At 37.4% G+C, this 25,865-nt stretch overlaps 2 protein-coding genes and 1 long non-coding RNA gene across 4 annotated transcripts; all 3 read left to right on the top strand.

Moving 5' to 3' along the window:
- The first annotated feature begins 2,202 nt into the window (after positions 1-2,202).
- Positions 2,203-2,901, top strand: LOC126688399 (uncharacterized). The gene is made up of 2 exons (XR_007644255.1): positions 2,203-2,435; positions 2,523-2,901. It is a non-coding gene; the product is annotated as an uncharacterized LOC126688399 (long non-coding RNA).
- Positions 2,902-12,992: 10,091 nt separating this feature from the next.
- On the top strand, positions 12,993-17,295 carry LOC126733417 (pentatricopeptide repeat-containing protein At2g27800, mitochondrial). 2 transcript variants are annotated; one of them, XM_050383065.1, is made up of 2 exons: positions 12,993-14,916; positions 17,036-17,295. In XM_050383065.1, exon 1 carries the CDS (start codon positions 13,356-13,358, stop codon positions 14,670-14,672), a length of 1,317 nt encoding a protein of 438 aa, XP_050239022.1. In that variant the 5' UTR covers positions 12,993-13,355; the 3' UTR covers positions 14,673-14,916; positions 17,036-17,295. The 2 variants fall into 2 exon arrangements, with proteins under 2 accessions (XP_050239022.1, XP_050239015.1); XM_050383058.1 differs by having other exon boundaries at positions 16,924-17,295.
- Positions 17,296-22,968: 5,673 nt separating this feature from the next.
- LOC126733411 (elongation factor 1-alpha-like) lies at positions 22,969-25,771 on the top strand. Its single transcript, XM_050436719.1, has 3 exons — positions 22,969-23,134; positions 23,974-24,436; positions 24,539-25,771. The coding sequence occupies exons 2-3, from the start codon at positions 23,975-23,977 to the stop codon at positions 25,418-25,420; spliced, it is 1,344 nt and encodes a 447-aa protein (XP_050292676.1). The 5' UTR covers positions 22,969-23,134; position 23,974; the 3' UTR covers positions 25,421-25,771.
- The last annotated feature ends 94 nt before the right edge of the window (positions 25,772-25,865 follow it).

Raw genomic sequence — 25,865 nt, 5'->3', positions numbered from 1 at the left:
AATAGCAGTGTACCCGCTCTGATACCAATTGAAAGTTCAAAAACGTGTACAAAACACCTTTGAACGTTTAGACCCCCAAAAATACAACTTAACCAATACAAGCAATATGTCAAACAACTAGTGTGCGGAAACTTAACATATGCTATAATACGAAATTGGTTAAATACTATCTAAGCCATAACAAAATAAAACCACAGCAGATAATAAAAAGGCAAAGATAGAGAGGAAGGAAGATGCAAACACAAAGACAACACGCGATGTGTTATCGAAGAGGAAACCGAAGTCCTCGACGAAAAACCTCTCCGCCGCCCTCCAAGCGGTAATCAATCCACTAGAAAATACAGTTGGGATACAAGGACAGCAATAGACCCTCCAAGCCTAATCTACCCAGTGCACCTAAGCCCTCCAAGCTTCTTGCTCCAACGAGGTTGCGCCGAACCTTTTTCTTTTCTAGCTTCCCGGATTCCGCTACTAGACCGTAGCATCAACCAATGAAGATTGGTTCCTTCCTAACTGCTTTCCAGAACTCCAAACAACTGTCTCACAGTGATGATGATGGTGAGAACCAGGTTTGGTATAATGCCTCTCAAGGATTTAACAATGGAGAGGAAGAGAGTTGAGGAATTTGAAGAGACTCTAAGGTAGGGATTGTGTGTGAAACAATCTTGTTTTTCTTTAGGGTTTCTCTCTCAAAATTCTCTCTGGAAGCTCTCTTTCAATCGTGGGTAAAAGGGGTATTTATACTGGAGTGGGAGAGGAATGCGAAACGTCAGGTTTTACAAAACAGGGGTGGCTCGTGGCTTGACCTCGCGGCTTGACTAAGTCGCGAGATCCAGTCGCGAGTTAACCGTATGGCCAGTTGTCCTGTTTTGTCCTGTAGTGCTCCAGCTAGCATGACTGTTCATCTTCCAGCATGCTTGGCACATGTGCAGCTTCTGGCGGCTTGCAGCCGCGAGTCCACCCGCGAGTCCCACCCGCGAGTCTCTGTTTTCTTGCACACTCTTGAGCAAACTTCACTCTATCTCACTCACTACCCTTACATCAAACCCACCTAAATACAGGGTTACTAAATGCTGAATTACAAGCAAATTTGGCACGGAATAAAGCCAATTAGATGGTTGAATAAATTCAACCTTACAATGTATTAATAATGTGATTAGTGAACTTCAATAGCATAATTAATGAATGTTCAAATTACTATTTTGTGATTATTGACAAATCAATTTGTAAACCTATGTTGTCTAAAAAAAAATTGTAAACCTATGGTAAAATTTATAATCTCCTTAGCATTACACAATCATTTAAAAATTTACTATAATTATAATAAAATTTTGAGCATTTTTATAAGAGTCATATTAATAGGTGTCTTTAAGGTAATTGTTAATAAACTAAATTAGAAAAGTTTCAATACCACTTTTATGGAAAATGTAAAAAACTATCAAAAAATTAATTGTTTTTTCATTTTCTTATAAATTGCTTTTAAATTAATGTCATTAGAGTATCTATTAACATTTCCCTTTTTATAATTAGGAGTTGGACCTTTTTTATGAAGGGATAGAGAGCATAGTGTTCTTGTAGTTGAGGCCTTGGTCTGGCTTGCAAATTTTACAATTAGTTAACTTGTGTAATTGTGAGTGGTTAATGAAAAGTGGTGGATTTATAGGGATAAAAAGTGTTTATCACTCGTAATCATACTAAATAAATAGTGAAATTGAGCTTATGATAAGAAATGTCTATGGAATTACTCCCTCTCAAACAATTATGAGTCTCTAAAATCTATTTGCTTTTCTCAAAAAATAATTCGCTTTAAATGTTTAGATGAGAAATTATACTGTCGTTGTGGTGAACTACGTCATTTGTTCACTATTCTACTAAAAAACTTCCACTTGCTTAAAATTGCTAAGTCAGCAATCAATTTCTGACTCAAACAATTATGAGTCTCTAAAATCTATTCGCTTTTTTCTTCTCAAAAAATAATTCGCTTTAAATGTTTCGATAAGAAATTATACGGTCTTTATGGTGGATTACGTCATTTGTCTATCATTTTACTAAAAAATTTTCATTTGTTTAAAATTACTAAATCAATAATCAATTTCTATTTAAAAATTTTTTCTGATTCAACAATTTTAAATATGTATGAATCTTTTAAAAATTTTAAATATGTATAAATCTTTTAATGAAACGGTGGAGAAGTGACATTGTTCACCTTTCACAGTTTCGAGAGTTACTAAGAGCAACCCAACGCATCTCCGACTCCAACATTAATTGCCAAAGTAATAAAGATACCATCAAAAGCCAAATATTTACTCTTTTCTGTCATTCTACTCAACCCTCCAAAGGGGAAAAAAAATGCAATCCTTGTTAAACCTCCATTGCTCCTATGGCCTTCCTCTCTGTGTTTCAGGGATTGCCCATCACCTCACTCTCTCTAAAGAGTATACTCTTTTTTTTTTTCTCTACAGCTCTCTCTCTCTCTCTTAGTATACTATGATTTACATCTTTCTTTTTCTTTGGTGGTGCAGGATGGCAGATCATGATCGCAGAAGGGAGGCCATAAAAAGGCAGAGATCACAAGCCAGAAAAGAACTGCATGCAAATCAAGATTTGGGTACTCGGGGAAACCATGAGAGAGTGTTATTTGGAGAGATCAATGAAGGTGAGGTTGGTGGAGATCTTGCTTGTGTTTTTAATGATCTGTCCCACACTAACTCGCCTTGTACAGCAAAAGCTGCTTAACTTTACTGAAACTACTTCCTTTTTTTTCTTCTTGCCATTAGAATTGTAATTTGCAGCCATGTTTGGACTTTGGACATGCTGTCTGCTTTATTTGCTTGTTTATATTTCTCTGTTATTTTTTCCTTTTTTTCCTTGGTGGGCTTAATTTGTTTGTTAGTTATGTTTGATTTGGTCTCTCTCTCTCTCTCTGCCACTTCTCCTTATTAGTTTTCTGTGATCGATCTTGCTTTGATCTGCTCTTTCTTTGTTATTTATCTTTTGGATTAATTCTCTGTTCATGCACCATAATAACAGTTTAGACAGAGAGACCTTAGAAGTAAAATTGAAATTCTGATTTGAGGTTCATTCCATTTTTGTATTACAAAAATTTGATCTTGAACCTCTGGAATCATTGTGAAAAGAACTAAAATAAATATCCCATCAAAAAAAAAAAAAAGAACTAAATTAAATACTGTTATTGGAATTGTCAGGCTATTACAGAATGAATTATGATCTAAATTTAGCAGTAGTCATAAAATATGAAATCTGTGTATCCATATATTTTCATGATTACGTTTCCCACGCTTGTGTCAGACTTACCCCTTTTTAATGGTCGTTTTGTGATATAAGGTACTACTATATCGAGGATTTAAAAAAAAAAAACGTTTTTGTGTGTTTAAAATTTTTAGGCTCCCTTCTTATCAAAACAAAAAAAAAAACAAAAAAAAAAAAAAGGTTCCCTGAGATTCAGTAAAAATTGGTTAATTATAGACCAAATTTACCTGATCAATTAGAACAAAACAAGGGGGAAAGTAAACAAAGATAAAATTTGGAATTGTAAATGATAAAAAGTTCGGTTAATGTATGCTTAGGCACATATTAACCATTTATTTTTATAAAAAAATTGTCAAAAAAAATTAATAATCAATAAAATTGATCACATTAATAATTTAAAGAAATAATTTATAAATGGATTGGTTAATGTATGTGCTTAAACTATCCATTTTTTAAAATATTTTTTTAAGAATTAAAAAAATTGTCAATATTTTTTTAATTTTCAAAAAAGAAATTTCAAAAATAAAAATTATTATGTGCGGGATAAATGTTAGCAAAATCCTTTATAAATAAAGTCGCGTAGTCATAAAAAATACCTGTTATTGTTGTCGTCCTCATAAAAATAATAATAATAATACCCTGTTGTCCTTGATGTGACTTGTGAAATTGATTGATCAATCAGCATATCAACTAGTGTTTGATAGGAGTAAAGTAAGGATGTCCAGTAGCATTGAAGGCTGGTAGAAAAATACTGTAGAAGGCCACTAAAGCTCTGGCATCCGGGTGATGCATATGGTTTCTATTTTCCAAAGTTATTCTATCCATCTCATTAATTTATTTTATTATACACTTTTACGATGTTTACTTTTTTATCATATTAATTTATTTTATAATACACTCTGCTTCCTAGTTTTTATTTTTTAACCATTTCATTTTAATTTTTTTCTATTCTTTATTCCTATTTTTTTCTTTCTTTCTCATTCTTTCGGTATCATTCTTCTACAAGAACCACCACAAATTTACCGAACCACCAAAAAAAAAAAAAAAACCCAACAACCACACCATCCCACTACCAGCAACAACAACAAAAACCCAACAACTCCACCCACCACTACTGCACTACACACACTTGACATCACCACCACCACCACCAACAACCCACAAATCCACCATCAACACCACCAGTAAACCCACCACCAAAAAAAAAAAAAAAAAGCAACCGACAATCCCTACCATCGACAGCAAAACCCAGACCCACAGCAAGCAAAACCTAGAAACGATCCAGCCAAACTCCAGCCACCACCGAACCACCCGTCCACCTCAGAAACACCAACCCACAACCTGACCAATCCACCGCCGAGCCCACGCCTCCACCACTACAATACCCATAACTCACCAGTAAACCACAACCCACAAACCGGAAACCGAAACCCACTGGTCAAACCACCATTGCACCACCTGAGAGAGAGAAGTGAGAACGAAGACAGAAAGAAGCACGGAACAGATAGAGAGAGATGGATGAAAAGAGGGAGAGGGTGATGAGAGAGAAAATGAGTAATGAGAGAGAGAATATATATTAAACAAAGGGAAAAACAAGTTTGTATTACTGTAGCAGGTTGCAAAAAAAAGTTTAGGTCCTTATACCCGGCTGAAGCTTCTTTTTTGGGGTTTGGTAGGTAAAACCGTAAAATAGCAACTTGGGGGGTTTCCACCCCCCAATGCTAGTGCTTAACAAAAATTCTTATTCTCAGTTGGGCACGGTTTAAGCGAAATCTTTCTTGGTTGAGATTTATGTATGTGTCTTCCTTCCATGACAAAGTTGATACGAGAAAGGGGAGTTTATTAAAAAGAAAGCCAATAAATTAGCGGAGAGAGAGAGCGAGTGCCAAGGTTCATCTTGGAATGCACATGAGAGTGCTCAATCATAAGTGCTTGCGGTTGAGCATCTTCAAATGCATATAGGACAGGGGTCAAGGTTCTTGCTTTTTAGAGAGAGAGACTCAAACACATACATTTAGATAAATAAATAAAAAATTGAAGACAAGTTGACATATAGTGGCCAAAGCACATGTGGAGATGTCTAATGATTTCATGACAAAACACACGTTGTAACATATCCATTCATAGGGCAGCACGGTCGCCCATATGTCCAATCTGGTTTGATGAACCACGAAAAAGGACCCATCTGAGCTGGAAAAAGATGTGCAAGTCCAAACTCTTTGGAGGCATGGGATTTCGGAATCTCCATGCCTTCAACTTAGCCCTATTAGCCAAGCAAGGGTGACAGATCCTCTCAAATCCCAACTCCTTAGTGGCACGGGTTTATAAAGTAAGGTACTTTCCCCATGATGATGTCTTAAATTCTAAAAAAGGCAACAGCCCAAGTTATGCGTGGAGAAGCATTCATAATAGCTTGGATTTATAAGGAAGGGCATTCGATGGAGGGTGGGAAATGGCAAAAGGATCCACATTTGGGAGGATAGGTGGCTGCCAACACTGTCCACCCACAAGGTAATCTCCTCCCCCCCCCCCCCCCCCCCAACAAAAAAAAAAACCTTTTGACAACTTCCCAATGGTTTCCTCTCTCATTGATGATGACACTAAATGGTGGAAACCAGACCTAGTGAAGTCCTTGTTCCTCCCATTTGAAGCCGCCACCATTCTTAGAATTCCTATCAACTTTAGCCTTCTGGAGGATAGCCTAATCTAGTTGGGGAACAAAAATGGTTCGTTTATTGTAAAGAGTGCTGATTATATTGCTGCCAAGTTGGTTGAACAAGGTGAACTTGAGGAAGGCACTTCTAACAGCTCGGCCTTGCCACTTTGGAGGAAAATATGGCAACTCAAGGTCCCTCCTAAGGTGAAGATTTTTGCCTAGCGTGCCTGCATGAATGGTCTTTCTACTTTGTATAACCTCCGCTGCAGAGGCTTGAACTCAGCTGGCTTTTGTTCTTTGTGCGATAAGTGCATGGAAACCATTACTCATGCTCTTATACACTGTGCGCATGCTAAGGACACTTGGGCTTTGTGGTTGGATTGCCCTACAGACTTAGCTGCTGCAGAATTGGATATTTTAGACATTACGGGTCAGATTTTTGAGAAAGGAACCTCCAGGGACCTAGACACCTTCTTCATGATTGCTTGGTCCATTTGGGGTAATAGGAACCAAGCTATTCACAATGATGTAGGTATCACTTCGATGCAAGTGTGGGATTATGCTAGAAGAGCTTTACTTGACTTCAATAATGCCTTTTCTCAGTCCACCTTAACCCCCCCTACCCCCCATCACAAGTGGACAGCCCCTCCCTCAAGCTTCTTTAAGATTAATGTGGATGGCGCTACCTTGGCAAATGGAGGGAACTCTTGTATTGGTGTTACCATCAGAGACAGCACAGGTACCCCAATTGAAGCTCTGAGCAAACCCCTCTCATCGGATTTCTCTACCGAGGTGACTGAAGCCTATGTCCTCCTCCAAGGTGTCCTCTTCGCATCAGAAATGCAGGTATCATGCGTCATTTTTGAGTCAAATGCCATATCAGTAATCCAAGCCCTTTCCTCGGACTGCTCAAGTAGCGAGTTCGGTCATATCATTCATGACATCAAGTCTTCTTTGAATTCCTTCTCCTGCTATTCATTCAAGCACTTGAAAAGGATTGGCAATAGAGCAGCACATGGCCAAGGAAGCAAAGCTCTCGGGGCTAACTCAGATTTGGAAGGGTGTCACCCCCCCTCCCATCCAGCAGATTATTAGAGAGGATATGTTGTAAGCTTATCTGAATGTATTTTCTTGTTTCCCTTGCTCTGTTGTACCTCGTTTTCTAGTTGGAATGTTATTCTTCCAAGTTTCTCATCAAAAAAAAAAAAAAAAAAAAAAAGGACCCCATCCCTGCATCTGATTATTATAACGGGCCATTATTGAGGTAGATTACAAATTCTTCCATCGCCGTCTTCACTAGTTAGTCTAGTTCACTGTGATGACTGCCCCATTCTGACCACATTTTGATAACACCATAGTCATCACTCGCTACAGCACCATATAGAACAAGCCCATCCTGAGCTTTAATGCTACAAACCCTCCTCTAAAAGTCCTATAAAGAGTGAGAAATTTGGGTGCAACTTTGACAAAACAAGTCCACATTAGCAACCCGTTTTCAATTTCATCCTTGTTTGAGTTTTTCTTTAATGCAAGTTTGTTTTCCGCCCCCAAAAAAAAAATTCCATATTAGCCCACTCCTGCTCGGCTCCCATACCGCAGGTATTGTTTTCTCCTAAGCTGAGTGGCAAACTTCACATATTCTATTTGAGATCACTTTTCATTTTAACAAATTAATCTTTTGTTGGTAGGATAGGTTTACACTAAAGATTCCTAATCTCAAATCATATGAACTCTTACTAATGCCCAAAATGCACAAATCCGAAGTATCAAATATATACCCAAAAGGGTTTGCATCATCGCGTAGGCATAGGTGCATCTGAAGCTCAGCCAGATTTTTGTTGGATGGTTTCTGTTTTAGTTGTTGGCTTATATGTTCTTTTGTTCAGGAGTTTGTGGGGTCAAGGGTTGTGGTTTGTGTTTGTTTTCAGCTTGTAGTGGCTGGTCTGTAACTATTTCGTTTGTAGTGTTTGGTCTGTAAACTCTGTTTTCTGTTTATCTAATAAAGCCTTTCTTATGCAAAAAAAAAAAAATATATATATATATATATATATATATATATATATATATATATATATATACCCAAAAGGGTTCTTCAAAAGAATATATCCAAGCTAATTACAAATTCATTCAATATAAGAAATTTTAAAGTAGGAAAGCATCTTATGGCCAACTTACTCTCTGTCGGGGACGCATTTGCGACAAGGGCAAAAAATGCAAAATTATCTCAAATCTCCCCTTGGGTTCCTCTAGAAATGTTTATTTGTGGAGAATCAAGCCCGAAATTCCAAATGTGTAATGAACAAAAGACTAATAATACTTTAACAAGAGAAAAATCAAAATGCCATAATTGAAATACAAGAAAATGCAAAAAAAGTACACATGCCCAAAATTTCGACCCACAGTCAGCAAGAAGAGGAAATTAAAAGAGGTTGTGAGGAAGAGAAGGAAGGTTCTCCTGTACCTATATTTCCACCCCTTGTTTTTAGAATTGTGAAAATGTTAGCTAGCTAGATGGATTTTTGCTCTAAAGTTTCAGCTATATGGGTAAAGCGTGGTTCATTGGGTTTTTAGCTAAAGAGAGACTCTTGTATTGAGCTTGGGGTGTTGCTCTCAGAGTAAAATGTCTTCCTCTTGTTTTAAGCTAAAGGGATAGTTTTATAGCAGCCTTTAAGCGTCCTTAAGAACTAGTTTTTAGGCTAAAATATGAGGCTATAGACCTCCAAGGTGCTAAATTGATGTTTGGTTCAGATTTGCTTTAGTTTGGTAAAAGAGTTAGCTTGCTTTATGCATAATTTGAGGAAAAAATTGACTAAACCCTCATTGGCTCCCCCTTTTCAGTTGTTTCATACCATTGAGAGGCTTACCTAAGTGAGAGCTAGCAGCTGGAGTTAGCCAATGAGAGCCAACTATTTTAAAGGGAAAAATGGGTTCGATTAGAAACTTTGGACCACAGTCAGCTAGAGCATAAAAGCTCTTTTGGGGTGGAAATTTTAGGTATAAGACCTCTTCCATAAGACTGAGGTGCTACTAGTGTCACTTGCTCACTTAGTAACACGCATAGGCTGGGTTCATACAAAAAGTTTGAAAGAAACCGACCCATATTCTACAAATCACACTTCCTCAATTTCCCTAATATGTCGCATGGGCTTGGGTCATGCTTAAAAGAATAAAATATAATATAATATAATATAGTACATGAATTGAGCCCATAATGAAGTTGAGCTCGATTGAGTCAGGCTTGTAAAAAATGTGTTGTAAAAATGGGTATCAACATTAGCCCCCGAGCACGCATGGCGCTTGCGGCATGCGTGTAAGTAGTTGATGCTTCCCGTTGCATGTAGATTTTGCGGGATTGGGAATTATCATACCCAAACGCTCCATTTTTTGTTGAGAAAATATGGGTTGAAGAAGCCCATTTGTAGAAATGTCGTGGATCATGAAGCCCACTTGTGGAAGCACTGCGGTCATGAAGCTCAAGAAATTTGAGTTGTAACCAAATGATAGGTTCAATCTGGAATGCTCCTTTTCTTCCATGCCCATACGTAGCTTCAATTTCTTTGTAGGATGGTTTAAGCGCCTTTAATTTCATGACGCTTTCTCACTTCTTTTTTGGCTTTCTATGATTGTATTTTAGGAATAACATTCCCAATATAAATCTTAGATGAGTGGACCTAGGCCGTGTGTCTTGAAGTTTTACTCCCTTAATGCGTGAAGAAGTGTACCTTTGAAATATTTCAAAGCTTGAATGTGGCATGGACCAAAATGATTGTCGATTGTTAATCTTTGCATAACTTGGATGCCAAAGGAGATTATGCGAGATTATGCTGGCAATGTTTGTGTATAGGCGGGTGGGTTGATTTAGACCAAAGCCCATAAGAAATACTTAAGGCCTTTAGAGTCTTGGCCCATGTGTTTGATGCCAATATAAGGCGGGTCCCCTAACTAGGCCTTACTTTAGTTTTCCTTTTCAACTTGCTTCTTTTCTTTTACCATTTGCATTAGGTTGTCCTTATTTCACTTAAGCTTTAGCCAATACACCATATCACGCCACTTTGCTTTAGACCCATTTCATCACTTTGCTTTACATTTCTCTTTTTTTTTCTGTTTATTGATATCACTCTTTCAAATGTTAGCTTTATTTTGCCTCTTGCCCATTTCTTTCATTAGATTGCTTTAGTTGCTTTTCTCTTCTATTTCTCAAGAGAGTCAGGACCACTTTACATTTTGCTTCTTTCAAGACGCCACCTTCAAAATAATATGTCAAAGACCCATAAGAGCAACGTGGGGATCTTTGCTGGTGACGAGAAATCAGAAATAATCTAAAAATCATCTTGGTACCATCCATTGTTCTAATAGTTGGGATTTAGGTGAGCCAAAGTGCCTCTGCTGTAGAAGAGAGAAACCCGATGGTAAAAAGCAAGGAGCTTTGCCAGAGACGACTAAAGGAGGTTCACGGCAGCCCACTGTCCATGTCTGTAGGTTTGTTGGTACCAATGATGGGGAAATGGTGTAGACAGTAAAAAGGGAAGAACCTTTATTGCTAAGGAGCATTTTTTTTTTTTTTTTTTTTTGGTAAGAGAATGATGCCGAATGCGGTGACTAGGTGTTAAATCTGTTCTTTATGTAGGTTTGATAAAGTTGGGTGCGACACCCACCTCGGTGAGCTAATTTTGTTTCTGCTAATCTTTTGCATATACTTGGTGACATGTTGAATAAATTGTGTCGTTAATTGTATAGGATGGATATTCTTTGGGAAAAATCACAAACTAACCGTGAGGAACCAACTTATGTGGTTGAGCCATTGCTCTCATCGAAGCTGAAGCTCATGTCGGAGTCGATTCTCATTGATTCTGATTGTCGCAAAGCATGGAAATCAGTTTGTAGTGTGACTATACTTGACTTTGAGTTGGCCATTGTGTTGGAAGTAAATTGTCTCCGTTGTTTGTGGAAATTTGAATGAGCAAATTGGGTCCATATAAAGAGATGATGATGAATGAGACATTGGTGATGCTTCAATTTTTTAGTTGCTTTATTGTTGGCCAATTTGGTGAGATTGTGTTTGCCAAGATTAGTTCCAATGAAGTCATAGCCATGAGTGATACTATTGGCCACCTTGGGATAGCTATGTGAGATGGAATTGAGCGAAGATATCACTAGGTGATGTAATATAGGGGTGTGACATAGCTGTTGTAAGTGCTGGCAGTCGCCAGTATTGTGTTCTTGTGGCAAATGCAAATAAAAATGCATAGCCAAAAATTGTTGTTGCTTCATGTTTGTTGTAATGACGAGGAAAGCGTTGGCGAAGCCAAAATTGATAATTCCATAGAGTGTCTACTCTTTGATCATAGTGCTGCCCATCTATAATAGCCCTCACATTTTGGGCCTTCCTAGGGCAAAAGAGACCATGATGGCATGAGATGACGCCTTGTAAAATAATCATTCTGTACACTAAAAGTGATGAATGGCATAACTTGTAAGCAAGTGGGAGGTTCTTCTTTGCTGCGTGGTTATAAAATATGTTGTTCAATGAAACATCGTTGTGCCAAGATGCTTTCGGTTGTGGTGATGTCGTAGCCACTATTCCTTCTATATAATTGTCAACAGACTGAAGATAGCGCATAGACAGTAGCTCTGTTTGTCTGAGGATGAAGCCACAATTTCTTTGGCAACATAAAATCTATTGTGGGAAGTCAACACTTGCTGCCACCCCTTCTTGTCATGCTAATAGGAGTTGCTGAGTGGGTGTGATACTTTTTCGTTTTACATAGAATAAATATACTTTGGGAGACTACACCATTTTTGAGCAGGAACTTGTAACTCACTTGATAATTCACATATCTTCTTCGTTTTCTTGATTGAATATAATAGTGTATTAAGCGCATTGTACTATGGTATCTTGTAGGATGACTTTGGCTTAGGCAATTGTGGTGCCGTCATTGAGACTTTCATTCACGAGGTCAATCTCATTGCCAATGTATCATTTTCTAAGGTTGAAGTTGCCGCAGATAGCAATATAGAGCTGCAATAGATGTACTATGGTTGTTGTTGGTAACTTTGAACCATTTTTGGTCCATCTCTTGCTTGCGGCTTTGAAGTAAAGAAGAGAGTGATTGCAAGCTAATGTCTTGAAGATGGTGATGTTAGATAAGGACTATGACAGCTTTGACTTTTTCCTTCCCCTTCTTTCTTTTTTCTTTTTTTCTTTTTTTTTTTATTATTATTATTTTTTTTTATTTGACTGTTTCGTATTGAGCTTCAAGCTTTGGATGTTTGAACTGGTTGTAATGTGTAATAGGGGCTGCCACCTTGGACAACAACAGGGGCTGCCACGAAGGAGGTGGTGAAAACTACCACAAAGGACCACAAAATGACCACCAAAGGGCAAAAAGGCCCACAAAAAGGTAGAGAGAAGCTCACACTTGTGCAAAGCTCACAACGAAACCCAGAAGAGTTCCAATTCACTATATGTATCTTTATATCAATTCTCATTTTGATGATTCAATCCTTTGAGGAAGTACTGAAAGGTTTTTTTTGGTAAATAGGTATCGAAAGGTTAGTTGTTTACCATGTATGCGAATGTGCTTATTGTTCTTGCATTACTGCAGCCATGACAATGTAGAGAATTTGGAGTGTAAATCTGGCCCGCGACAGCATTGTTAATGCTCTAGTCCATTTATTTGAATAGAAAATTTTATATAAAAATAGTTTTTTGTGATTTGTTATGTCTAATAGTATTTTTTTTTAAGTTTAAAAAAAAAATTATTTTTTAACTTTTTTTTTATTTAATTAAGCTTTGGTGTGAAACAGAGTTGTTTTTTATAAAAATATAGTGAAAAACAATTTTATCTCATTCCAAATTAAAAAAAAAAAAAACAAATGGATAGTTTTTTAACTCATTTTAAAGATATTATTTTTTTTAAAAGAATTTTAAGATTGTTATTGAATATAATAAAATGAAGTAGTTTTCTCAAAAATGTAAACTCATTTTTCAGGTTCATAAAAAAATAAAGTCAACTCATTTTTCAGAAAAACATTATCAGATAGACCCATCAAGAAAATTATCAAATAGGCCTCCATTTCAAAATAATTAACGGCATAACACCAGTCACGTGACTACACGAGCACACTCTAGCACCACCGCCGCCAAAACACCAGTCACTGCACCCCCTTCCAAACCATCTCAACGAGCTGAGCAAACCACCACCTCCCTTCTCTCTCTCCGTTTAGGTTTCGGCTCAAATTTTACAGTTCCAGTTCTCATTTGTCCTTACATTCCAAGTAACGCTGCCGCCGCCATTGATTAGGTATTTTATTTCTTCAATTCGCAGTTGCTTCCTTTCTCAGATCATCTCTGTAATATGGATTTTCGAACTGTATTAAATTGAAAATTTGTGCAATAACTCATGTACTATTTCCAGTTTTTGATAGTATGTGTTCTACACGTAGAAATTGCTTGAAATTTATTTTCTCAACCAGAAATTCGACCAATCCGATAAGCCCCACAAACCCATTTCCCCATTTTTTTGCAAACTCAAGAAGCTTCTCTAAGTATGCAATTCCCATTAGTCTCATCACTTTGAAGCATATGTGCTTTTTGAATCATACCCAAGTTAGCCCATGTCCCCAACTACCTTCAAAGCAAATTCTGTGCCTTTCATTGTATTCTTTATACTCTACTAAAGCCCCGTCGAGATCTTTTCGAAGGAGAGAGAGTAAGAGGTCAAAATTGAATTCAAAACCCACACTTGATGAAGCCCAATTTCAACGTGCAGTGTCCCAACTTCCGCCGAGATTCACTGCCGAAGAGCTTTGCAATGTCATAACCTTTATAGAGGATCCTATAGTGTGTTTGGAGCTATTCAATTGGGCGTCGCAACAACATAGATTTAGACATGATGTTTGCACTTATCATGTTACAATAAAGAAGCTTGGTGCAGCAAGAATGTATGAAGAAATGGATGATGTTGTAAACCAAGTGCTTGCTGTTCAATGTGTTGGTTCAGAGGCTCTTTACAATACCATTATCTATTTTTTCACAGAGGCCCGGAGGCTGACTCGAGCTGTCAATATTTTTAATCACATGAAAAATAGCAGAAATTTGGATTGTAGGCCTTCAATTAGAACCTATAATCTTCTTTTCGCAGCGTTTTTGAGTCGAGGAAATAATTCTTATATAAACCACATGTATATGGAGACTATTAGGTGCTTGTTTAGACAGATGGTCAATGATGGGATTCAACCTGATATTTTTACTTTGAACTCTATGATAAAGGGCTATGTACTTTCTCTTCATGTTAATGATGCTCTAAGGGTATTTCATCAGATGGATGTGGTGTATAAGTGTTTGCCCAACTCGTTTTCGTATGATTATTTGATCCATGGGTTGTGTGCACAAGGCCGAACAAACAATGCCAAGCAGTTGTGTGATGAGATGAAGCAAAAAGGCTTTATTCCTAGTAATAAATCTTACAACTCGCTTGTGAATGCATTGGCTCTAGGTGGAGAGGTTGACGAGGCAGTGAGGTACCTGTGGGAGATGATTGAAAAGCGGAGGTCAGCTGATTTTATTACTTGCAGGACTGTCTTGGATGAGATCTGCAGACAAGGAAAGGTTGGAGAGGCCATGAGGTTGTTGAAGGAGCTTCAAGAAAAAGACATTGTGGATGGGTATACTTACAGGAAGCTTCTATATGTGCTTGAAGATGACTTTGGAAATTCAACTGATAAAAATCAGTTTGGGTACTGAGTATTGGAGATATTTCATCATTATATAAGGTTTATCTTACTTCTTTGAATCAAGAGTTGGCTCTCTGTAATTGCTTTGAGATTATCTTTGAACAAGTCTGCTAGTATTAGATGCGCAGTGTAAGAGGTTGTGTGTGGCTAAGCTGCTGGTGCAGAACTTTGTTAAATCCTCCCTCTTGCATAAATGCAAATGGAAAATTGGGAACTAAAAGCCAAAAGCACAATCTTCAGTTTATTTATTTAAGGTTAGCTAATTTGTTTTCAACTCCAGTATCTTCAGTGTAAATTTATACTGTCTATTAACTATTATTGTCATTTGTCAAAGTATCTTCTTCTTCTTCTTCTTTTTTAAATAAGTGACTGTCTCAAAGTTTCTTGTTTAAATTACAAAATTTTCATGGCTGTAGTTGAGTCAACTCAAGCATATGATTCAAATGTTATGGATGTTGAAGAAAATTTCTTTCAATAATGGGAATGTCTTAGGCTACCCAACGTTATTTTGTGCCGGTACAATATGGCACATACTATATTTGTTTCATCACTATGTTCATTCAACTGATCATCCACCTTGACTACTTGAATCAAGATCTAAAAGTGTGATTGTCAAAGTAGGGGAATTAAAAGAAAGCATTTTTTAAAAAATAAAAAATTTATGAATAAGACTATTTTTTTTTTTTGTCATACAAGTTATGGATCTTGTATCCTGATTCATTGAAGCCAAATATCGTCTTACAGCACATAAAATTTTTAGTTTATGTCTAAAAGTTGATATACAGCCACACCTGCAAGTCTCGCGAGGTTACTTTAGCTCATAATTTCAGCCATGTTAGCTTTTGCACTTACGGCTTTTGGAGTAATTTGGGTGATAGCAAGCAAGGTGATTGATTTGTTGACTATCTAGACTGGGTTGGGGTGTTTGGGCACCACAACAATAGGGTTGTGTGGTAAGCTACTATACAATGCATTATGTGGAGTCGTGGACCATATGGAGAGAGAGAAATTGCCAAACTCTTCAGAATGAGGAACGAACAATCAAGATATTAAGAATGGTGTTTTGAGTTCTTTGTTTAAATATCTTACTTTGATTGGGAGGGGGTGCCATGTAGTTCCATTGCTGATCTAATAAGTGTCTGTTTGTAATTCTTTAAGGGTGCTAGCGTTTGACCTATCCTTCCTTCTAATAAGTTATTCTCATACTTATATATATATATATATATATATATATATATATATATATATTTAAAAAAAAAAAAAAAAAAAACTTGGGAGACTTTTTTTGAATTCAAGATGAATGATAAATTTCAATCTATACCATATTTTGCAGTATATGCAGGTTTTATATTATGTACAAAAAGCTTGTGGCCATATGTTTTGAGTTTCCGAAGCTTTTTATTACCTATATCCATGTCAATGCTACTTGATGCATATGGTTCTTTACAAATAGGATCTACTCTATATGAACACATATTATAGCATTTTCTAGTTCTCATTAACTTGGGCATATATCATAACATCCTTAGTTCTGTTGGTTTTGATATTTGGTTAATAAAATAAGCATAGGTGCTTCCTATATGGCCATCCTTCAGAAGAGCTAATTATTTTTTCTTAAGGTTTTCCCTTTTCTTTCATCTGTTATTTTTAAATTGCTATTCATCAAGGAGGGATTCATTTTAACTGCTTCTTTCCTTTATAATTTTAGGAAGAGTCAGTCTCTTTGCCCTCTTTAGTTAAGTACATACTGGATTATGCCCTTTGTCAGGGCACCTACTCAATATCTTATAGAAATGAGTTTCCTGTTGATTTGTATATAAAAGATATTGCACTTGGTATTCATGCTGCATTTAGATCTCCTGCATGATTCATGGTACCCTTAACTCTCCCATCTTTCAGAAATTTCTACAGATTTGCTTCTTCTGCTCATTCTTGAATGCTAAGGAAGATGTAATCACCCTTGAAATGCTGTATAAGTTCTGCTTATGGTTAGAGAAACTACCACTAAAACATTGACAATCATGTTAGAACTTAAAAGTCAAGACAGATGGCTGGTGACATTTTACAGTCAAAAAACTATGTGCGCTATTCTGGTGATACCACCTGATTCATGCTTTGCGGAATTTAATCATATGGGCCTCTTTTCTTCTCTCTTAATTTGTTTCTTTGTTTGGTATATTATTTTTTCATATGAATTGACTCTTTTACCATGTGCATCTTTTTGTTACATTCTATTGCCCTTATTTCTATGCATCGTGTAGGGTGGGGTGGTCTGCATGGCTGGGTGACCACTGCAAGATACATTTATGCAGATTGATATGCATCCGGGATCATGGGGTCATATGTTAATGTTTTTTCACTTGTGGAACTCAGCAGCAAGCAGGGTGCTGATGGATGGCTGCCATGTCTATGGTCCTGTCCACACAATGGATACAACAGTCTACATAAAGAGTGAATGTCACTCACACAAATATTTTTGAGCATTGTGTGAGGCACAAACAATTTCACATCTTACTTTGGTGATAAGTTGTAATGGTGCAACATCATTTCGACAGGATTATTGACATCAGTTTTATTGGACACTGATCACAAAACGTCATGCTTTAAAAAAATTTACGAAACTTTTGTGTGTATTTAAGCGGTGAATATCTTGTTTATGGAGCAGCCATGCAGTGCGTCCATTAATGGCTGTCCTGCAAGTTGCCAGCTCTTAACTTTAGAAAGTGTTTTTCAAGGACGTGAATCTTTTTATTATTATTTTTATTTAAATCAGTAACATGCTGCCAAAGGTGACCATTTGATCCAAAAGTTTTCAACGATGTTAGGGATACAACTTTTTTCTATTTTTCACAAATTTCTAAGGGAATTAGTTGTGATTAGAGAAACATCTCTTTTATATGATCCCACCAGTGACATTGCTTTTCTGTTATATTATACATAACAAGCCATGTTAGCTAGTGAAAAGTTTTGTGTCCCTAGACTTATGAAAAGTTTTAGAGGGCCTAATGTATCACTTAAACAAGATGGATGATGATGATGATATGGTGTTTCTATTAGTGATTTGGCATGTATGCTTGTTTGAGGGTACATTTGGTTGAAGGGATGAAAAAATGAGGAAAAAACATACGGGAAGAATAGAAAATTTTGCATTTCACCTAAGCCTATACATAAATGAATTTGGCAGCCATAGAATAGAAATGGTAAAAAGATCAAGCTCCATTTAGAGGAAGAAATCATTGTTTATAATGAAAAAGTGAAAATGAATCTTCTATACCATATAATCAAAACTTATTATTTAAGTGAAATTCAAAATTTTATCAACATTTCTCATTTTTCAGTGCTTTGTTACTACCCAAAATAACCAAAAATGAATAATGAAAATGGACAAAGATTTCAAATTGAAAGGATTTCATAAGTTTGGTAAATTGATAAAACTATGAATTTGAGACCTAAAATGAAATAAGGAATAATCTCTCTCTCTCTCTCTCTCTCTCTACATAAATCAACATTAGTTTGGAAGGATGTTTGATTTCATAGTGGACGTGGTGCAATAAGTTTGGATTTCATGGTGGCTGGGTTATGATGGGTGATGGGTGTCAATGTTGTTGATGTCTACTTGCAACAAAGATGCTATTTGGGCTTGGTGCGGTAGTGTGTTAATTATGTGATTTAGGCTTGTGGTTTGTGGTGGTTTGTGTGAGTGACATGCTAGAAAATATTTGCCGAATAGGAAAATGGTGGAAGAGTTAATAGAGAAACAATGCTCTGCTAGTTTTGATATTAATGGTCCGTTTGAATTGAGGGAGAGGGAGGGGGAATACAGTAGAGTAGAGTAGATTTAACACAAAATTAGTTTATTTTTAGCCAACTCTACTTTATTCTCCTCCACTTTCCCTCCTTCCCCTCTTTATCCAAACATGCCATAATGTTTTCTAAAAAAATGAGTTATTTTCCAAAAACTATTTTATAGAAACCTATCTCACTTTTTTATGTTTAATAGCATTTTTTAGGAAATTATCTCATTTTCCTATATTTGGCAGCATCCTTAAGAATAAGATAGAGTTATTTTCAATAGTTTTTGTAAGAACACGATTTACAGCCTAAGCCCAAGATGTATGGGATCTTGGCCTAATGAACCCAGTGCAATAAATTTGTAGAGAGTGGATCGAAGAACTATGCCTTAATGAATTTGACAACGGCTAGTATGGATTTAAAAGATGATTAAGCGAGAACAAAGAAAATAAAATTGAACGAGTTCACTGTTCGAGGAGATATTTTGTCATACAAATCAATAACAATTGGATATAAGTATAATTTTGATTGCTACCATATTCTCTCTCCCTTTCTTCTGTCCCCTCTTATAGAGGGCCTCTTACATTATATAGCTCCCTTTGGATCATCTTGATCCTACACTTGTTGATCATTTAAGCTCTTATTTGAATGTCTGTCCCATCAAACACCCTTTTTGGCTTTTTGTGAGTTATGGTAGCCAAGGCAGGACTATTCAGGGGTCTTCTCCACATAAATGCAGCTAGAAAAGTAGCTGCAATGCATTTAATGCGATGGTAGCAGTTTTTCCTTAGATATTTTTGGGTTTCCTTCCTTCTCGTATGTTCATGAGGCACATCCTTATCACTGGAGCTTCTTGGAGGGTTACTCTAATTGCTGGAATACATACTTGAGCTGCATTCATCATATCCGAGGAGGAGTTCCTCCTCGGACCACCTTCCATTCATTCTTTACTCATGAGACTTTAAATTGGAACCCCTCATAACTACTTATCCTTCCTCGGACCATTCAACGTCCTTGGACAAAGCCCAAGACCCAATATATGATTTTGGGCCTTTAGCCCTACAATAACCCCTCAAAACTCCGGTTTTTCTCTCTCATCCGAGGAGAAAAAGTGGGGTTTTGAATTTTAAGAGACAAGATCATTTATTTCTCTGGTTCACATGTGAAATTACCGTTTTGCACATCCCATGATTGCTATTGACGCTTCGTAGCCCGCGAGACGTCATTAATTGCTCTAGGAGGCGTTATGTTCCCCAAATCCAATGGTGAGGCGCTAATCCAATGGCTGATATTTTTCCTTGGGTTTTGAGCGGGATAACTCCCATTCAATCTCACCCTCTATAGAAAGCATTGAGGGAAATCATTTTCTCTTTACTTTGCGAATTTTCAAGTCCTTCAGAGATTTCAAGCACTCCAACTCACTAAGCTTCGTACATCCCTAAGTTTCCCTAACTCTTTTCCTCAACAAATTTTCAAAAGATTTTTCTAAAGGGTTTAGGACTTGATACACTCGTTTGTTTCCGTAAGTATCTATTTCCTCAAACTTTCTTTTTCTCCTCGGCCAAACTCCTCGGCCTTCTTCCTTATTAGAAAACTTTCTCCTTGTCATCCACGTTTGCTTAGATAGGTAGATTTAAGCAATTAGTGGATTCTCCGGCCAGTATGAAGGGTTTTAGGGCCAAATACCATATCCCATAGGGAGTGGGCTTACAATATTGTCACCAATAGAGAGGAGGGTGAAGTTGTCATTCCAATGATTGTCTTTATAAAGGGAGGAATAACACTTCCCATGAGTAGGATAACCAGAGACTACCTGCTTAACCGCCGGTTGTACCCCCATTAGTGCGCCCCCAACATGTTTAGAGTCTTAAGGAGCGTAGATGCTCTGAACGACCAAATGAACTTAGGGCTCACGTGGCACGACGTCGTTCACATGTACAAGTGTCATTCCCTCGCCAACGCGGGATATTACCTGAAGTCCTGGTTTGAAGTGATTAGACTGATATCCTGCCTTCCTAAGTCCAACAAGGGCTTGAAGGACGATTATCCGGTCGTCTCTGGGGAGTGGCACGATGGTCTTTACTGCCTAGTTCGGGCAAGAACACCAGGTGGGGTACCATAGGATTAGGTCCCCTAGCAGGGACTTTAGTCTTCTAAGTTTTCCTTATAATCGTGCTTAGCACTTCCTCTCCTTGGATAGTGGTTTTTACTGATCTAACCAACATTTTCTTCTCGGATGTTTTTGTAGATAAAAATCATATTGCTCCGAGACTCAGTTTTGTCAACGCGTCGGGTCTCAATAAACTGCTGCGATTTGAAATATTCATAAGTGAGGACGGGCAACTCCGAGCTGCCCACATGAAATTAGAGTACGAGCCTATCTCACGCATATATCAGGACGCGGGTCAAGCAATAAGGGCTGGTGACTTTAGGCTAACTCGGATAGACGTCTCCAAGTCGGGGTTTTGGCTCGGAGAGATCTTCCTTTTGTTGAGTTGCCTTTTCAACGAGTTCCTCAACAGGTAGTTGCTTTGAGAGAGGAGTCAGCCTCTTCCCCTTGCTCCCTCGACGCCAAGATCAATCAGTTTTGCTTTGAAGAGGTAGAAGGAGCACCAGAAAAGCCTGTGGAGCTCTCAGATTATGAACACGAGTTCGACAAATTTTCTACAGCTCATTCTCCGAAGCTAATTGTTGCTCAAGTTGATACTAGCTTAGAAGTCGAAGAAGAAGGCATGGATTTGAAGCCAAGGACCAGCTTAAAGGGTTTGCTGGCGAACATGAACAAGGGTCAACTTCAAAAGAAATTCCCAAGACCCAAGTTCCTTCCAGTCTTCCTCTTCCTCTCCCCCCCCCCCCCTTCTCGCCCCTTACTGACCTCGGACTGAAGGCCAATCTGAACTTAAGGAAGAAAAGGCCAGTTGAGGATTTGGAGGAAGGTGAGGTGGCACTTCAAAAGGGCACTAAGCAACAAAAGAAAACCAAAGATCCCAAGGAAAAAATGGCCAAATCAGTGGAGAGCCGGGATGAAGCTGAAGTAGTGGTACACTCATCCTTAGACCAAAGGCTTATAAGGCATGAGTGGGAGGCGTCTCTCCTCGATGTGGGATTGAGCAAAACCTTGAGGATTAAGGCTCAACGCCATTTCCAAAGAGGACAATTCCTTCTTGGGGTTAGAGATTCGTCCCTCCCATAGATTTCATATTATTTCTTAACTTCCTTTATTTAACATGACATAAGATAAAGTTTTTTTTTTTTTTTTTTTTAGTGAAAAACTTTAGTGGAAAATAATCTCTAAAAAATAAGTTATATTTTCAATCAAAATAAATGAAGCATAAATGTGAAGTTTGATGTAAGTAGGGGTGGTAATGTATTCCATGGCATGATACGAATTTTTGTGGGTTAATGTTTAGAGTAAATGAGTTTATGTCAAAATGACAAAGTTTAGTTATAAAATTAGTTGTACCTTTAGGTTACAACCTTACTAAATATTTTTTTATTAGAGGTGACTTTTGATAAATCCACCATTGGATTATATCTTCTTCTTATATCCTTCATGCTTGCAAAATTTCTAGAAAATTAAAGAACAATAACTATGTCATCAATAAATTGTTTAAATTGTAAGTTTTTATAATTTAAAATTATGCATAAAATATAAACTAATAGATCATATAATAAATACTATTCGATTGACACAAAATTTGACATGTGTATTAAGAGTATAAAGAATATTCAATTCAACGATTAGATTTTCAAAATATGTGGTAATGTTTATTTTATTGAGTAAGGTTGTAGCCTAAATGGGTTGACATTATTTAATATGATTAATAAATGAGTCAATTCTATGCTGACCTGCTTAACTTTAATGATTTGATTAATATAGATAAATGTTATATTTATCTTACACAAATTTGAATTCTAAATATAATTGAGTAATTAAAATAATATTGGTTATTTTGATAAATTATTCATTAAAACTTTAAAGTCCTTAACCCTTTTACCCAAAAAAAAAAAAAAAACTCTATTTTCACTTTATTTTTCTTAGATTGTCTATTAAACGGGTTATCTTGTGTCAACCCACTTAATATACAAATTATATTAAGTTTAAGCGAAAAAAGGTTGAGCTATGTATTCAACTATCATTACCTCAACACGACACGAAAATGACCCGCTAATACTTATTGCTATTCTAAAAGTGTGTATATATATAGTTGGAAAAAATTATATATATATATATATATATATATATAATTTTTTCCAATTTAGCTTAAAACTATCTCGAGGGTGTATGATTCAAATTTTATCTTGAGATTGGTGTAAAATGCTCTTATATACATTATACATGGTGTAATCTATGTGGGCATTTGCGGTAACTAAAGGCGCAAGGAATATGCTAATTCGATGCCAGCGCTGCTGAGATATGCATATTAGGGCACCATTCTCATGCCAACGTGGCAATATCGATACGCAACCGTTGGATCATCCCAAACCCCAATCCAACGGCAGAGAGAGAAACCCTAGCACAACCAAAGCGAAAAAAAGTCTTTAAAAACAAAGATAACCCTCATTTCTCCCCCTCTCCACACTCTTTCTCTGCCTCTCTCTCTCGCTCTTCACATTGAGCTCTTTCGAAAGTGCGGCGAGAGAGTCTATCTATCTAAGAAGCGAGTTTCATATCATCAGGTTCAGATCTCTGTCACTCTTATCTCTCTCTTTTTACAGTTCTTCTCAGCTCTGATTCTAATGTTGTTATTATATTTGATGATATCTAGTTTGTCTTTGTTTTGTTTGGATCTGAATGAATATATAATAAGATTCTGTTGGCTTTAGATGTTACGCTATCTCTGAATATGTTTCTCATCTGATTAACTGTTGTTTTGTCTTCCTAGATTTGCTTTCTGGGTTCTGTTTGGTTTTGTCTCTCTTAGCTTTTTTGTTTTTATTTTTTTCCAAAGTTTATGCGGCTTGTAATCTGTGACAACGTTGTTTACCATGTCTGTCATATATGTATTATTGGGGTTTATTGGTAAGATCTGCTTGGGTTTGATTACGATGAAGACCTTAGGTGTAAGGTCAATGAGTTGTGTAGTATACCATAAAATCATGTTATTATTTTGAGTTTGTTAATGGGATCTTGATCTGGTGGCTGGTGTGTTTTAAGTCCTTTTGACCTACTCAATTATATGATAATGACCTGGTGCATGTGTATTCAATTGTCTTTGAACTTGTCGATTGAAGAAACCTGATGATAGTTTATGGTTGTGGCATGTTTTGTTAATATCAATATTTACTGGAATGGTATAATTGTTGAATTTCATTGTGTCTGCCAGGGATAAGTTTGCTTAATTCATATATTTTGGTCCCATGTGTTACCAATACATCTTTTAATCCTTTGAAAGGGCTATGTCTGATATGCGTTTGAATTGGGACCTATTGTAATCAATTACCAGTTTCTGATTGTAATCAGTTTGAATTCATGGTGAATGCTGATTTGTGATGATTGTTTATTATTTTTATTGCAGAATGGGTAAAGAGAAGGTTCACATCAACATTGTGGTCATTGGCCATGTCGACTCTGGAAAGTCGACCACCACTGGGCACTTGATCTACAAGCTTGGAGGTATTGACAAGCGTGTTATTGAGAGGTTTGAGAAGGAGGCTGCTGAGATGAACAAGAGGTCGTTCAAGTATGCCTGGGTGTTGGACAAGCTCAAGGCTGAGCGTGAGCGTGGTATTACCATTGATATTGCCTTGTGGAAGTTTGAGACCACCAGATACTACTGCACAGTCATTGATGCTCCTGGACATCGTGACTTTATTAAGAACATGATTACTGGTACCTCACAGGCTGACTGTGCCGTCCTCATTATTGACTCCACCACTGGAGGTTTTGAAGCTGGTATTTCTAAGGATGGTCAGACCCGTGAGCATGCCTTGCTTGCATTTACCCTTGGTGTTAAGCAGATGATTTGCTGCTGTAACAAGGTACATTATCTTCATTATTTGTAGATTTGATGTCATTCTCATTTATTATGTTTTGAGGTTGCATATTTGACTAATGTTAACTTTGCAAACTCTTGTGTCTAGATGGATGCCACAACCCCAAAGTACTCTAAGGCCAGGTACGATGAAATTATTAAGGAAGTCTCATCCTATTTGAAGAAGGTTGGTTACAACCCTGACAAGATCCCCTTTGTCCCCATTTCTGGTTTTGAGGGTGACAACATGATTGAGAGGTCTACCAACCTTGACTGGTACAAGGGCCCTACCCTACTCGAGGCTCTTGACCAGATTTCTGAGCCCAAGAGGCCCTCAGACAAGCCCCTCCGTCTTCCACTCCAGGATGTCTACAAGATTGGTGGTATTGGAACTGTCCCAGTTGGAAGAGTTGAGACTGGTATCATCAAGCCTGGTATGGTTGTGACATTTGGCCCTACTGGATTGACAACTGAAGTTAAGTCTGTGGAGATGCACCATGAAGCTCTCCTGGAGGCCCTTCCCGGTGACAATGTTGGCTTCAACGTGAAGAATGTTGCTGTGAAGGATCTCAAGCGTGGTTTTGTTGCTTCCAACTCCAAGGATGATCCCGCTAGGGAGGCTGCTAACTTCACCTCCCAGGTCATCATCATGAACCACCCCGGTCAGATTGGCAATGGCTATGCTCCTGTCCTTGACTGTCACACCTCCCACATTGCTGTTAAGTTTGCTGAGCTTGTGACCAAGATTGACAGGCGATCTGGTAAGGAGATTGAGAAGGAGCCAAAGTTTTTGAAGAATGGAGATGCTGGGATGGTGAAGATGATTCCCACCAAGCCCATGGTTGTTGAGACTTTCTCTGAGTACCCACCTCTTGGTCGTTTTGCTGTGAGGGACATGCGTCAGACTGTGGCTGTTGGTGTCATCAAGAGTGTTGAGAAGAAGGATCCTTCTGGTGCCAAGGTCACCAAGTCCGCTGCAAAGAAAAAGTGAAATGTGCTTTTGAGGTTTATCTTAGTCAGACTAGTTTTGTCTATTTATGGTGCTACTGGTTTTCAATTTTGTTTTGGTCGTTCTTGCAGTTTTGAGGACAGCTTTATTAGTTTCCATCACAGTCCTCTAGCCTTGCTTCTGAGGATGGTGGAGGGGTTGAGCAATCAGATTTCTTCTGGTTGCTTGACAAGCTGTGGTGGAAACTGTGTTTTACAAATTATGTTTTAAGTTTTTTTTATCTCAATGAGATGAGTCGTGATTTAAGTTTTATGTCTCAGTGAGATGAGTCGGGTAGTTGATTATTGATGAAGAACTTCACTTTAATGTCAAGTACTCTGGTTTTTAAGTTCATTATTTAAACTTGCTGGTTCTTATCTTTCTTTTCTATTGCTTCTTGAGGTCAAACTCGATCACCTTGAATTCACGGTTTGGTTTCATGGTGCTG

Source organism: Quercus robur, chromosome 1 (assembly GCF_932294415.1).
Source record: "Quercus robur chromosome 1, dhQueRobu3.1, whole genome shotgun sequence".
In the NCBI taxonomy this organism is placed as follows: Eukaryota; Viridiplantae; Streptophyta; class Magnoliopsida; order Fagales; family Fagaceae; genus Quercus; species Quercus robur.
Note: the sequence above shows the minus strand (reverse complement) of the source record. Positions and strands in the feature narration are given on the sequence as shown.

What these genes read in the sequence shown, in the direction of transcription:
- LOC126733417 (XM_050383065.1), top strand. Translation starts at nt 13,356, where the DNA reads ATGTGTTCTACACGTAGAAATTGCTTGAAATTTATTTTCTCAACCAGA.
- LOC126733411 (XM_050436719.1), top strand. Translation starts at nt 23,975, where the DNA reads ATGGGTAAAGAGAAGGTTCACATCAACATTGTGGTCATTGGCCATGTC. An exon ending in TGATTTGCTGCTGTAACAAG is followed by an intron (nt 24,437 to 24,538) that starts GTACATTATCTT and finishes TCTTGTGTCTAG; the next exon opens with ATGGATGCCACAACCCCAAA.